The 15453-nt window shown below is 34.4% G+C and overlaps 1 protein-coding gene across 2 annotated transcripts in view; it reads left to right on the top strand.

Annotated features, from left to right (window-relative positions):
• The window catches only part of TTK (TTK protein kinase), a 63901-nt gene extending 51677 nt beyond the window's left edge, over nt 1-12224 (top strand). For both annotated transcript variants that reach the window (XM_037843414.1, XM_037843413.1), the window contains exons 17-22: nt 80-204; nt 1416-1496; nt 8820-8996; nt 9277-9361; nt 9683-9780; nt 11209-12224. In XM_037843414.1, the coding sequence (XP_037699342.1) occupies nt 80-204; nt 1416-1496; nt 8820-8996; nt 9277-9361; nt 9683-9780; nt 11209-11295 (653 nt within the window). In that variant the 3' untranslated portion in view covers nt 11296-12224. The remainder of the gene's footprint in view (nt 1-79; nt 205-1415; nt 1497-8819; nt 8997-9276; nt 9362-9682; nt 9781-11208) is intronic.
• Nucleotides 12225-15453: the final 3229 nt, after the last annotated feature.

The following is a 15453-nucleotide window of genomic DNA, read 5'->3' as shown; positions in this document are numbered from 1 at the left end:
AACTAAGCCTGTAGATACTGAAATTTCGTGTCCTTAGGATGTTTCACATTGTCTAACATAATTGATTTTTATTTCAAAGGCATCGTTCATAGTGATCTGAAACCTGCTAACTTTCTGATAGTTGATGGAATGCTAAAGCTAATTGATTTTGGGATTGCAAACCAAATGCAACCAGATACAACAAGTATTGTTAAAGATTCTCAGGTAATACTTTTAATGAATTGATGCAAGTATTAGTTATCAAGCATAGATTTCAATTCTTTTTCACCTATAAACTAATATTTTATTAATGGGATTTTATTTTTACCTACCTCATTCCTCAAAGGATGTGAAGCTTTTTTTTAAGAAATACATACTCTAACTATCAAATAAAATTAAAACTGTGTTTAGTATAATTTATAATAGAAAGTCAAGATCAGATAGAAATATGCAGCAATTTTGAATGATTTTCCCATAGCTGAGGTAGAAAACCAGTAATACCTGTCTTGGAACTCATTTTGGTTATGATCTAAAATTGACCTGAAAATTTGGCTCAGAGTTTCCTGGTAGCAAACAAAGAGGGATTGCAGTTAGGTTTTTCATTGTTCATGAGGTAAGATATTTCTGTACCTCCAAAGAAGCAAAGCTTTTCCTATCACTTTAATTTGAAATAAATATATTAAGTGGAACTTCATATTGAGAACACCGTAATAAATGTTGTACTCAACAGCATTTTCTTGGATATACAATAGCAAAGTTTATAAAATTATTCCCATAAAAACTAAAGCAGTGACATCAAAGTAAAATTTAAAAACAGGAGTGCAAGGGTGATTCAACTTAGGAAAACTAATCAATGTAATGTACTATATTAATAGTACAGTGCAGATATTTTGTGTTGTTTGAAAGCAGAACCATTTATTTTAGAAACAAAATTAGTGCATTGTATGGTTAACATAATCCTATTGATTTAGAAGTTCATCCCATTTCAATTGGGACTTGGATCCAGGGAGTATGCGGAGACAAAGCTAGATTGTATTTTGTTTGTATAGTGGTTGGTTTATATATTTTTTAAAAAAAGTTCTGGGTATATTCCAGCACAGAAATGAATGATTGATAAATTCCCCAAAGTTTATGGCCACTAATATAACTTTAGACTGGTCAGTTTTTAAGACAGATATGATTAACCAGCATAACCATAATACAAGTTCAGCATTCTGAAGGGAGTTAATTTTCTCACTATGAACCCATTCATTTCACCAGAATTGTGAAGAAATTTAATATTTATCTTAATATTGCTGGAAATTATAGGAATTATTAAGGTATATTAATAAAATCTATAATTATCCAAATTTCTAAGAATCTGACATTCATGTTTTTTAAAAATCTAAAGCAGAATAAACATTTTCATTGATTATTTCCTGTGACTTGACAAATAGGTAGGCACAGTTAATTATATGCCACCAGAAGCAATCAAAGACATGTCTTCCTCAAGAGAGAACGGGAAATCAAAATCAAAGGTACTGTAAACTACCTCTTATTCATCTGGGATCAGTAGAGAATGGGCTGTTCTCTGAGTAGTTTACTAGAAAACTGAAAGTTATTTCTTTAAGTTCTAAAACTTTTTAGGACATTGAAGAAATCTTGCCATAAGCAGATTGTATGGGATTTAATTTCACCCTTCTTTATTGACTTGGGATTGTTACTTTCATGTTCTTTCAATATGGTGATGACTTATGGTGTACTCCTACAAGAAATGTGCCTTGGATATTTTTTTGTTTTAATTAAGAAAAATTTAAGAATAAATTAGCTCTGATTTGGACACCTAAAAATGACATTGAATTGATATCCTTTGAAGTCTTTGTTCTCTCTCTGATAGTTACATTTTTATTTCTTGTCCATTTATTTATTTGTGGATTCTACATTTTCAACTACAACTGGAAGATCATGTTTCAAGACCTGGGTTTGCATTTGACTACTTTCCCATTTACCTTATTTGAGCTACCTCCCCCTCGATCAGCTGTGGAAGTCTCATTGGTACCCCTTTTCAGGGGCCCATTTTGCTTTCCATGATGCCTCTAGCTCTCAGGCTAATGCTTCTTTCCCTGCAGCAGAATAGCCAAGTGGATACAAGTACACATTGTTGTCCCAGTGGCCTACATTCAAGTCATAACTGCTTCTTCATTAACAACTATCTTTGGGTAGTTACTTCATCTGCTAAATGAGCTTATAAACAGTACCTATTTGTAAAGAAATAGAGGACTGAGAGAGAAAGAATATAGAACATTTAGGGCATTGCCCAGCTCAAAATAATTGCTCCATAAATGTGCTTTTATTTACTAAATTATATTTTTGTTCCCATAAAATTGTGACTTTAAATAACTTTCCAAATAACTGGCATAAAATTATGCCAAATATTCTGTCTTAATATTCTTTGTATATCTATTTAGCTTCTACTTTTCTTCTAATACTTGGATTTATCATCTCTCTTTTCTTTTTCTTGATTAGACTTGCCAAAGGTTTGTTGATCTTAAAGAACCAAGTGTTGGTTTCGTTTATCAGTTCTATTTTAATTTGCTTTCTAATTAATTTTTGCTTTAATCTTTTCAGATTTCTTCTTTGCATTCTCTTTAGGTTTCTTTTTTTCATGGCTTCTTGATTTAAATAGTAGTTCATTTAATTTTAATATTGTTGCTTCTTAAAACACCAAAACTATAAATTTTATTCTTGAGTTTTACTTTAGCTGCTACCTACAAGTTTTACTGTGTTTCTCATTTTCATTAATTTCTAAAATTTGTAACTTCAGTTTTAATATTGTTTATTTCTTGCTTTTTTACTTTAAATAAGATTTATTTTGAGTTGCAACCCTAGAGTTCAGATTTTTTCAGTTGTCCACTCAGTGGTTTATTATGTAATTGAAACACCAGTGGCCTTAGTGATTCTGAATAGAAGACAAATTTTTTATCCCAACATGTAAGGTAATTGCTGCTAATGAAGAGGGCAAAACCCCTCCCAGTTTAGCTCTATTCTTAAATTAATCTATCCCAGTTTCCAGTGAATACTTGTTGGCTACTTTGGGCTTCTCCTATTCTGAAGTCCATCAGGTGCCTTCATTGCTTCCCTGTACTTTCTGCTTGAAATGCTGCTACCATGCAGGATTTGTGGCTGTTGGAAATTGGTCCCCACCCACTTACATTTTAGAGTTTGTGGGTATAATTTTTCACCTAGTTTTGTTGTAAATATTTCCCATATGTTTTTGCTTTTGCTCTGAGGCTGCTCTGTTTGTATCTGAGAATTTAGAGAAATTGAGAAATTATGCTGCCACTGCCATTTTTCCAGAATCCAAAATCCTTTTAATCCATGATTATTTAGAAATTGATTTAATTTCCAGGTGGTTAAATTGGGGGAAGAGGAGGTTATTTTTATTAATTTTCAGTTTTGTTATATTATGTTCAGATAATGGAATTTGAACAATTTTCTTTTGTCATTTAATGAGATATTGTTTGTAAAATAATCATTTTTAATGTGCTGTGGCATTTTAATAACATCTTCTTTTAGTATAAATTTCTTTATATTACGTATATCTTACGATTAATTTTTAGTCAAAATCTCTGTATTTTCAAAATCTGTTTTATTGGTTTATTCTGAAAAGCATGTGAAAATCTCCTTGCAAAAAAGAATTTAATACAGTTTTAGCTTTAGTTATATTAAATATGGTCCCAGTGCATAGATGTTCATAACTATAATATCTTTTTTGTGCTTGTTTAATAAAAGATGTTGCGGGTTTATACAAAAACCATGCATAAAATGTAGGGTTCCTATATACCACCTATTATTAACACCTTGCACTGGTGTGTGTTTTAGTTTGCTAAAGCTGTCAAAATGCAGTATACCAGAAATGGGTTGGCTTTTACAATGGGGATTTATAAACTTACAAGTTTACAGTTTTGAGGCTGTGAAAATGTCCAAATCAAGGCATCAACAGGACAAAACCTGAAGACCGGCTGCCAGCATCCTCAGCTCCCCTGTTACATGGGAAGGCACATGGTGCTCCTACTGGTCTCTCCCTTCTCTCCCGGGTTTCATTGCTTCCAGCTTTGGGCTTCCCTGTCTTCCTCTTTGAGCTTCTGCATGTTTCTCTCTTTTATTTAGCTTCTGTCTCTCTTAGCTTCTGTGTCTCCTCCTCTCTAAGCTTCTCTCTGGCTTTTCTCTCTGAGCTTCTTGGGCTTTTTTTTGTCTTCTATCTTTTATCCTCGTATAAAGGACTCCAGTAAAAGGATTAAAACCCACCTGGGGCATTCCTCAACTGAAATAACCTAATCAAAAAGTCCTACCAGCAATAGGACTACACCCACAGGAATGGATTAGCTTTAAGATGATCTTTTCTGGGGTACATCCAGCTTCAAACCATCACAGTGTGCTACAAAAATATCTTCTTTTTAGATGGTACCTTTTCTCACTATAAAACAGCCTTCACTCTCCTGTTTAAAGCATTTTGCCTTTTTCTCTTTTTATTATATCAACATTGCAGTCCCTGCTTTCTCTTTGCTTTTTCCCCCTTTTTTGTAATTTCTTTTTTTCTGTTTTTTTTGTTTGTTTTTGTCCATTTCTCTTTTCTCCCCAGCTTTCTGTGTCATTTTGTTTAGATTTATCTCTTTTGTAGCATATATGGCTAGATTTTGTTTTGTTTTAATATATATTTGAGTATCCTTTAAAAAGAGGAATTTAGCCATTCTCATTTATTATGCTCACTGTTATGTTTGGTCTTATTCGTGGTTTTTTTTTTTTTTTTTCTTTTTAATTTTTATTGGGATTGATCAGATACCATACAATTATCCAAAGATCCAAAGTGTACAATCAGTTGCCCCTGTTACCCTCATATAGCTCCGCATACATCACTGCACTTAATTTTTGTTCAAATTTTAGAAACTTTTCATTACTCCAGACAAGAAATAAAGTGCAAGATGTAAAAAGAAAAAAAAAGAAAAGGAAACTCAAATCCTCCCATATCCCTAACCAACCGCCCTCAATTGTTGACTCGTAGTGTTGGTATAGTACGTTTGTTACTGTTTATGAAAGAATGTTGAAATACTACTAACTATAGTATATAGTTTCCAAAAGGTATATATTTCTTCCCTATATGCCGCTCTATTATTAACTTCTAGTTGTATTGTCATACATTTGTTCTTGTTCATAAAAGAGATTTCTAATATTTGTACAGCTAATCATGGACATTGCCCACCATAGGATTCAGTTTTACGCATTCCCATCTTTTGACTTCAACTTTCCTTCTGGTGACATATAAGACTCTAAGCTTCCCCTTTCCACCTCATTCACGCACCATTCGACACTGTTAGTTATTCTCACATCTTGCTACTGACATCTCTGTTCATTTCCAAACATTTAAGTTCTTCCTAGTTGAACATTCTGCTCATACTAAGCAATGGCTCCCCATTCTTAAGCCTTATCCTATATTTTGGTACCTTATATTTCATGTCTATGAGTTTACATATTATAATTAGTTCCTATCAGTGAGACCTTGCAATATTTGTCTTTATGTGTCTGGCTTATTTCACTCAGTATATTGCCCTTGAGGTTTTGTCATCAACCCATTTTTTTTTTAAGATGGTTTTGTTCACACACCATACATTCCATCCTAAGTAAACAATTGATGGTTCTCTGTATGGTCACATATTTATGTGTTCACCACCTTCACCACTGTCTATACAAGGGCATCTACACTTCTTCCACAAGGCAGGAGGGAGAGTCAAAGAAGGTAGAGAGGCAAAAGAAAGAGGAAAAAAATGACAGCTAGGAAGTAGCAAAAGAAAAAGTAACCTTAAATCAAAGTAGAATAAAGAGTCAGACAATACCACCAATGTCAAGTGTCTAACATACCTTCCCTATCCCCCCCTCTTATCTGCATTTACCTTGGTATATCGCCTTTGTTACATTAAAGGAGGCATAATACAATGATTCTGTTAGTTACAGTCTCTAGTTTATGTTGATTGCATCCCTCCCCCAATGCCTCCCCATTTTTAACACCTTGCAAGGTTGACATTTGCTTGTTCTCCCTCTTAAAAAAACATATTTGTACATTTTCTCACAATTGTTGAACACTCTAGATTTCACCAAGTTACACAGTCCCATTCTTTATCTTTCCTCCTTTCTTTTGGTGTCTTACATGCTCCCAACCTTCCTCTCTCAACCGTATTCATAGTTATCTTTGTTCAGTGTACTTACATTGCTGTGCTACCATCTCCCAAAATTGTGTTCCAAACCACGCACTCCTGTCTTCTCCTATCACTCTGTAGTGCTCCCTTTAGTATTTCCTGTAGGGCGGGTGTCTTCTTCACAAAGTCTCTCATTGTCTGTTTGTCAGAAAATATTTTGAGCTCCTCCCTCATATTTGAAGGACAGCTTTGCTGGATATAAGATTCTTGGTTGGCAGGTTTTCTCTTTCAGTATCTTAAATATATCACACCACTTCCTTCTTGCCTCCATGGTTTCTGCTGAGAGATCCGCATATAGTCTTATTAAACTTCCTTTGTATGTGATGGATTGCTTTTCTCTTGCTGCTTTCAGGATTCTCTCTTTGTCTTTGACATTTCATAATCTGATTAAGTGTCTTGGAGTAGGCCTATTTAGATCTATTCTGTTTGGAGTACGCTGCGCTTCTTGGATCTGTAATTTTATGTCTTTCGTAAGAGATGGGAAATTTTCATTGATTATTTCCTCCATTATTGCCTCTGCCCCTTTTTCCTTCTCTTCTCCTTCTTGGACACCCTTGATAAGTACATTCTTGTACTTTGTTTCATCCTTAAGTTCCCGGAGACATTGCTCATATTTTTTCATTCTTTTCTCCATCTGCGCCTTTGCGTGTAGGCTTTCAGGTGTTTTGTTCTCCAGTTCTTGAGTGTTTTTTTCTGCCTCTTGGGATCTGCTGTTGTATGTTTCCATTGTGTCTTTCATCTCTTGTGTTGTGTCTTTCATTTCCATAGATTTTACTGGTTGTTTTTTTGAACTTTCGATTTCTGCCTTATGTATGCCCAGTGTTTTCTTTACAGCCTCTATCTCTTTTGCGAAATCCTCTCTAAATTTTTTGAATTGATTTAGCATTAGTTGTTTAAATTCCTTTATCTCAGTTGAAAGGTACGTTTGTTCCTTTGACTGGGCCATAGCTTTGTTTTTCTTGGTGTAGGTTGTAGTTTTCTGTTGTCTAGGCATCTGACCTCCTAGGCTACCCCAATCAGGTTTTCCCAGACAATAACAGGCTCAGGTCACAGAAGGAGGAAATATTCAGTATCTGGTTTCCCTGGTGGTTTTTCTTAGAGAATTGATACACCTGTGCTTTTCTGCCCAGCAGGTGCACCTGTCAGCCTGTCACCAGCTGGTGTAAGAGGGTGTGGGCTTTGGGGTGTGGTTCCGGAAAGGTGGGCAGTAGAGCTGGGCCCCTCCCTTTCCTCTAGGGAAGCTGTGCCCCCTCCAGAGATGTCATCTGCATATCAATAAGTTCTTTGTTTCTCTGACTCTGCTGATCAAAGTGTTTTGATTTTAAAATGGCTGAGGCTGTCTTTACTGCAAAGTGCTGTGGGCTGAAAACAGCTGAGGTTTTCTCCACAGAGAGAGAAAGGGACAGAAAAGCTCCCAGGTTCACCCGTCAGCCAGAGATAGCACCCAATCCTCTGGGCTCCCGGTCCTGAGACAGATATGTCCCCCGACTCTTCCGAGGTTAGTTGTCACCAAAAGCCTCTGTCTGCTTGTTGAGGATTCACTGTCTGTATTGAGCAGTTAACATTAAAACCCCAGTTGAAGCTGGGCTGAGAGAGTTCTGCTCTCTAGCACAGTGAGGCTTCCATGAGGGAGGGGCTCTCAGCTCTCAGTTCTCAGCGTGGGTCCACAGTTTTACTTACAGATGTTATGCTGCGATCTCGGGCATTCCTCCCAATTCAGGTTGGTGGATGATGAGTGGACAGTCACGTTTGTCTCCCCGCAGTTGTTCCAGGTTATGTACTAGTTTTTTGGTCATTTATGGATTGTCCCGGGGGGACTAACAGTCTTCTACTCCTCTCAATGCCGCCATCTTAGCTGGGAACATTCATGTTCTTTTAAAAGTCAGAAGGTAATTGTTATAATATTGCTTTGGCTATTTCTTGTGAGATTTTAATGCAATAAATGAGTACTTACTATAATCACAAAGTATTCTCTATGTTTTAAGGGTATTTCGTGTTTTTTTTTCATTTAATGCCCTTGAAAACACACTGTTCTTATTTCTATTTTAGAGGTGAAGAAATGGAGACACATAGAATTACCAGTTATTGATAAGACCAGGATTCAAGCACAGTACAGCTTGGCTCAATAGTTTATGCGCTTGGGTTTAGGATAGCCAACTTAAACAACCTTATTAAAATCTAATCATGCTTTGAATTTATATAAAAATTTCATTCAGTTATCTAATAATTCTGGGGAAAACAGCTAAATTTATATTTTACAATTATATTTCTTAGTTTCATAATTTGACAACACTTTAATATTTTATTTCAGTTGAAATATTTTCACTATGAGATTGTTGAAGGTTCCAAGTGAAATTCATTGCTTGATGAATAACCAAATGGAATGAAAACTAGAAAAAGATGTTTGTCATGCATATGTAATCTATTACTTAAGTTCTTTGCCATGCACCATGCAAACCATTGAGGTTTAATTATGATTTAAAATAGTAGGGTATATGTATATATATATGTATGTATGTATGTATATGTGTATATATAAAATGTTCTTATATTTAAGTCATATACTAAAATAATGGCAAATTTTGTTTTGTTTTCTTTTTTAAAACTTAGATCAGTCCCAAAAGTGATGTTTGGTCCTTAGGGTGCATTCTGTACTATATGACGTATGGGAAAACACCATTTCAACATATAGTTAATCAGATTTCTAAATTGCATGCTATAATTGACCCTAATCATGAAATTGAATTTCCTGATATTCCAGAGAATGATCTTCAAGATGTGCTAAAGGTAACATTAATAATTATCCTTTGGTAGATGGATATAGAATGATAATGTTTCATATAATTGTTCAATTAAAAGAAATAACTGAAATGATTGGACATGTAACTAGTTTCAGTATAATTGGTTTATTGAAAGGAATTGCTGACTGAATTAACTTTTTAAAGGCATGTTAATATCACTTTGAAGGTGTTTTAAAACTTATGAATACTTTGGGATTTTCCAAGAGTGATAACATTATGTAAGAAAACCTGCTTTGTTTTTAAAAAATTAATCTTTATTTTTATAGTGCTGTTTAATAAGGGACCCTAAACAGAGGATATCCATTCCTCAACTACTGGCACATCCATATGTTCAAATTCAAACTCATCCAGGTACTTCTTTTTTTAAGAATATATTTATTATCAGAGTATTAATGTAAGCAGCCTTTTAACTATAACAGAAACAGAATTTGAATTGGCAACTCTTGCAGCCTGCTTTGTTCCTTATAGAAGTTCCTATTATGCTAAATAGTAAAGAAAATGAAATCACCTTTCTTTACTTGCTGGCATTCATGTTTACTTGTAAGGGATTATAATCAATGATAAATTATAAAAATGGAGCCAGTTATTGTGTTATTAAAAATGTGCATTTAGAAATGAACTAATTTTTTTCTTATTGGTGTCAGTGTGTCATTGCTTGTATTTCTGTTATAGGTAGCCAGGTGAGTAAGGGAACTACTGAAGAAATGAAATACGTTCTGGGCCAACTTGTTGGTCTGAATTCTCCTAATTCCATTTTGAAAGCTGCTAGAGTAAGTATGTTTAATCTATGTCTGCATTAATGATAACTGTTTTCTATAGTTTAGTGAGTTAGACAGAAACAGGTAATCCAAAGAAAAGTTGGTCCAGTCATCTGATCAATTATCAAGTATGTTTTTACATTTACTTACTCAATATATGCTTTTTGACAAATACAGGTTTATTTGATTTACATTCTTATTGTCTGTACAGTTCAGAGCAGATTATCATATAAGGTACTTTCAAAAGATTGCTGTTAGGTCTCACCTGGGCTAAATTCAATTATAGGAATATCTGTTTTTTAACTCTTAAAACAATTCTTAATACAGCTTTTGAATTCATCCCTTCTTGTCAATTTTTTTCTTAAGCCATCTTAGAGAAATCAATATGTATCACATTATGACTTATGTGAAACTGCACATAGCAATGAATATATTTCTTAAAGCAATTGTCTCAAGCCTTTCAGCCTCCCAGTGCCTCTGTATAATGTTACTATGATTTTTGGACCTCACTTAATCATTTCAGGAACTCTATGAATGCTTATCGACCAACTTTAGCTGCCAAACTGTTTGTTGCTAATTATTTATTTTAGTTTAACATTATTATAAAATTATAGAAACTTAAACTACAAACACTCAGATCTCTGTGTCAGGTTATAGCCAGTCTACAGTGTCAAGAACTTAAACACATTTCTGAAGGAATTTCCTATAATTCACTAATGTATTTACATTCATATGCTATAAGGTAAAATTTTTTTAAATTTCTTAAGTGATGACAAATAATAAATGGCTTTAGAATTAGATATAATTGGTTTTGTAATTTTGCTTTATGTTTCATATCATGTTTTAAATATCTACCAATGTATTGTTCAAATCCTTTTATAAATGAAATTGAGGAGGATTGATTATCTTTGTAATTAAGATTATGTACACCTTGAGGGCAAAGATATCTGTCCTCTTCATAAATTAGATATTGGCTGGACTTTAAATATTTTTAAATACATATATTTTAATATACCTAATTATACTTATTTATATAACAATCTGTATGGTTTTTTTTTAATCTTTTCTGTTTTATTAGCTTAAAATTCATCTAAAAGTATATATTAAGTTTCCTGATGAGTATAATTTACATTATAAGAATTTTTCTAAGGCAGGCTTTAGTTAAGAAAAATAAGGAGGATCAAGAAGGCTTTGAAGGTTCATATATATGATTACTAATAGCTACTTATATTTCTCTTATAGAAAGATTGTATTGTAGCTAATTCTTAAGGCCAAGTAAGGTATTTAATTTTCTTTCTTATTTCCAGTAGCTTATAAAATGATTTTCCAATTTTAAGAACAAGAGAGAAAGAAATTTATTATATTTATAATATAGTCTGATAATATAATACATTTGAGTTTAAAATGTTACAAAATAGATGTGTATATTTTTAATTTCAGACTTTATATGAGCAGTATAGTACTGGTGAAAACCATGATTCCTCTTCATCATCCAAGACTTTTGAAAAAAAAGGGGGGAAAAGATGATTTGCAACTACTCATAGACTATCAAATAACACCTATAAAATATATCGGACTGTTGTACTCTTGATTCTCTTTGGACATATGCTCTTGCAGACCACGTAACTCTGAAATGTTGTCAGCAGGAAAACTCAGTAGATTATCACCAAAAGAAAACTGTAAAAATAACAACCACTAATTGTACTGAATATGTTAAATTGTAGAATTGTTTTTCTCTATTTTATGCTTTCCTGTAAATCTCATCTATTTGATGTCATTTCACACTTGGAATAGGGAGTGGACAACTAAAATATTTTCTGAAGAACCATGTAAATAAAGCTTTGTAGCACATAACACTAAAATTTCAAAGTTGTAAATTTATTTGCTTCAGACAAATATATTGTTGGTATAGCAGCAAAATTCTTAATTAGAATTGGATTGACGGAAGAAACAGTAGTAGACCTTAATAATGAGCTTTGGGGGAAAATAAAAACTCCCAAAGGTTCTGAGTTCTGAGATCAATTTCTTATTTCTTTATGATACAGTCCATAGTTTTGGAGCTGCACATGTCTCCCTCAATTCATCCTTTGATTCTTCATAGTATCTATTGTTTTTGGTGCTTAGAGTATTTTGCTGGGTTGTGTGGTATAAGTTTTATAGGGCATGCCCTCATTCCATGACTTGTTTGGTAATGGATAATTACAAATATGAGTCCAGAATCTCTTGACTGAGTCTCATAGTTTAAAGGTAACATCACATAATATTCTTTTCCCAAATTTTTAATCTGTTATTGGTTTTCAGGGTTATTGGTTTTAGGTTAATGGAATATTATCGATAACTAGCTTTCTGTTCAAGCTAAAGCTGGAGTTTTGTAAACATGTTCATGGAAAAGACATGGTACAAATCCAACCTGGGAGTCAGAAATTTATCTCACATGTGAATTTATCCCACGTATCCCTTGAAAATGCTTTTTTTTTTTTTCTTCTTTTAAAAATGATTTGAAATTTACTGTATATGTATAACCAATTTTTTGGAATGCTTGTCATGTTAAGAATTAGAAATCTCTTATGTGAAAAAGCATTCAAAAGATTTATTGGCACTTCTCAATAGTACCTGTGCACCTAGAAAAAATAACTCAATCTGTAAATCTTACTATAGGAATGCAACTGTTTTCTTTGAAATCAAACAGCTGAAAATTCTTACCTGGATTCACACAGTATCTTTTCTGTCTTATCCAGATTGGATCAGCTACCTCCGAGCATTGTATAAGTTATAAAAGATAGCTGAGGTATCAAATTTGAGTGTGTCATCAGTATTCTACCAGTTTGATAGTCTTTGTATTAATCTCATATACACACTAAATTTCAGGGGATTGGTGATGTTGGTATTTGATAAGAAAAACTTCATTAGCAACTTTATGTTCCCCTCTAATGTGCCTAAGCTAAATAAAGAAATATTCTTTGATAGGGTTTTCTGAGTGTTTGTTTTTCTTTGAACCTGCTTGGAATTTAATAAATGTGTTTATTATGGAATAGTTATATAGCTCGGCTGGGTGGAAGGAGCATTGAAAAGGGCTCTCCTCTAATCTTAGCTTTCTCTTTGGCAAGCTTTGTGGGTATGGGTAAGTCACTGATTATCTTTGAGACTTGGATTCCTTTGTTAGTAAAATTAGAAAAATAGACTGATCTCCTAGGTCTCATTTCAGTCTCAAGCCTATGAAATCCTATGTGAAACATAAATTTAGATGAGGGACAGTTACTAATAAAAGTCCTCACATTTATGAGGTAATAACTTTCTTGTGTGAATCCAAACTTAGGGGGTTCTGAAGTTTCTTGTTTGAGAAATCCTAGGAAAGTAGGTAAGAAAGAGACCCTCCTTCCTCTCAGCTGTAGGTAAATCCTTACGCCCAGCCTAGTTCCCATCTTTCCTTATTGACTCCTCCTCTCCATCTCCAAGTAGATAGGTTGTACTGTACAAGTACTTGGGTGCTCTGATTTTTTTCTCCTGTTTTGTTTGCTGGTTGAACAGGACTATGGCCAGAATGGGAGGAAGAATATGTGAGACTTCAAGTGACAGTGTACTCCTGTAAGCTATGATTGACTGTTTTATTTTGTCTTGAATTTTTGGTTTTCTTTTTTTGTTTTCCTCTATTCATTAGAGATTGTGGGTGAGAAGTACATTAAATATTTTCCAAAAATTGGGTCAAATTTTTAGAATGCTCTGATGAGTAAAATAAGTCTAGGAGCTTTCTGGCTAATGGCAGAGACTCTCCATCCATATTCATTCCTTTGGGATATCATCCTATCTCATGAATTTCAAGACCATATACTTAAAGATATTTCTCCTATTTATACCTCCAGCCTAAACTCATACATTCAATTGGCTACTCAACATCTCTACTTGGATGTCTGATAGACATCTCGAACTCAATTATGCAAAGTAAAATTGACCCCTGTCAAAACCTACTCTGCTCATATCCTTCCCCGTCTCAGCTGATGGCAATTCCCTCCTTCCAGTTGTTCAGGCCTAAAACCTTGGAATTATCATAACTCCTTACTTTTTCTTACAGCCTGTTTCTGGTTTGCTAAAGCTGCCAGAAATGAATTGATTTTTACAATGGGGGTTTATTAGTTCATAAATTTACAGTTCTAAAGCCATGAAAATGTCCAAATTAAGGTATCAAGAAGTAGATCCCTTCTCTGAGGAAAAAACTGATGGAATCCGGAATACCTCTTTCAGCTGGGAAGGCACATGGTTGGCATCTGCTGGTCCTTTGCTCCCAGGTTGCGTTGTTTTCAGCTTCTGATTCTGGCTTTCTTCTTAAGTATCTGTGGATTCTCACTTAGCTTCTCCAGGGAAAACTCTGGGCTTCATCTCTTAGCTTAGCATCTCCAAACATCTGGATCTTTGTTGGTTCTGGGCTCTGTCTTCCTCCCTGAGCTCTCTCAATGACTCCAGTTAACTAATTAAGACCCACGCTGAATGTGTGGGGATCACATCTCCATGGAAATTATCTAATCAAAAGATCCCACCCATAATAAGTCTGCACCCACAAGATCAGATTAAAAGAACATGGCTTTTGGGGGATACATAATAGCTTCACACCAGCACACAGCCCACATCCAGTGCATCAGGAAATGTTTTGGCTCTGTTTTTTAAATATATCCAGAATTTTACCATTTCTTCACTTCTTCCAGCCACTTTTCAGCATCATCTTTCTCCTGGGTTACTGTAACAACCTTCTAACTGGTCTCCCTACTCCTACCTTTTACACCTTATGGTCTATTCTCAAGCCAGAGTGATCATTTTAAAGTGAGTCAGAGTCAGATCACATCATTCTTCTTCTCAAATCCCTACAATAGCCCTCAAATTTCACTCTAATAAAAGTCAACGTTCTTCTGTGTGAAAAATGTAAAATAAATTTTTTATATTGTAGAATATAGGGGACCTAGCAATAGACAGCAACTAGTGAAGGGGGAATGATAATCTAATAAGAAAAGAAGAAAAAAAAAATTCAACATTCTTACAATTATCTAGAAAGCCCTACATGATCTGGCCTCCTGCTACATCTCTGACCTCATTGCCTATGCCTGCCTGGTTCTCTCTGCTCAAGCTATACTGGCCTTTTTGCTTTTCCTAGAACATACTTGACTGTTCCCTCTGCCTGGTATGCTCTTCCCTCACCTCCTTCAAGTGTCTGTCTAAGTATCACCTTCTTTTCTTCTCTACTATGCATTTCCCTTCTGATATAACTTGAAAGTAAATTATGAAGAATATTTATGATTTGTTTTGTTTCCCCATTAGTGTGAAAAATTCACAAAAAATCTCAATCTCCTGTTTAGTTCCTAAAACAGTGATGCTGCATAGTAGTCATTCAACAAATTCCTATGGATAGAGTGAATGAAAGTCTCAAAAAAGGTGCACAGATAACAGTGAGAACAAGGAGGATTATGTAGCCTAGTGTGGAACAGGATAGGAAGCTTTTCGGAGGCAGTGATACCTAAGCTGGAATCTCAAAGGAGATCCAGTAGAACAGGATAGGAAGAGAGAGACATTCCAGAAAGAATGACATAAACAGGCATGCAACAGTGAGTTTTGAGTAATGAGTACATGAGGGGACAAGTTATGATGAGAGACCAGCCTGAGATGATAAGGAGGATCAGACTATGAAGCCTCCTGTATACG

Source organism: Choloepus didactylus, chromosome 7 (assembly GCF_015220235.1).
Source record: "Choloepus didactylus isolate mChoDid1 chromosome 7, mChoDid1.pri, whole genome shotgun sequence".
NCBI classification, from domain to species: domain Eukaryota; kingdom Metazoa; phylum Chordata; class Mammalia; order Pilosa; family Megalonychidae; genus Choloepus; species Choloepus didactylus.
Note: the sequence above shows the minus strand (reverse complement) of the source record. Positions and strands in the feature narration are given on the sequence as shown.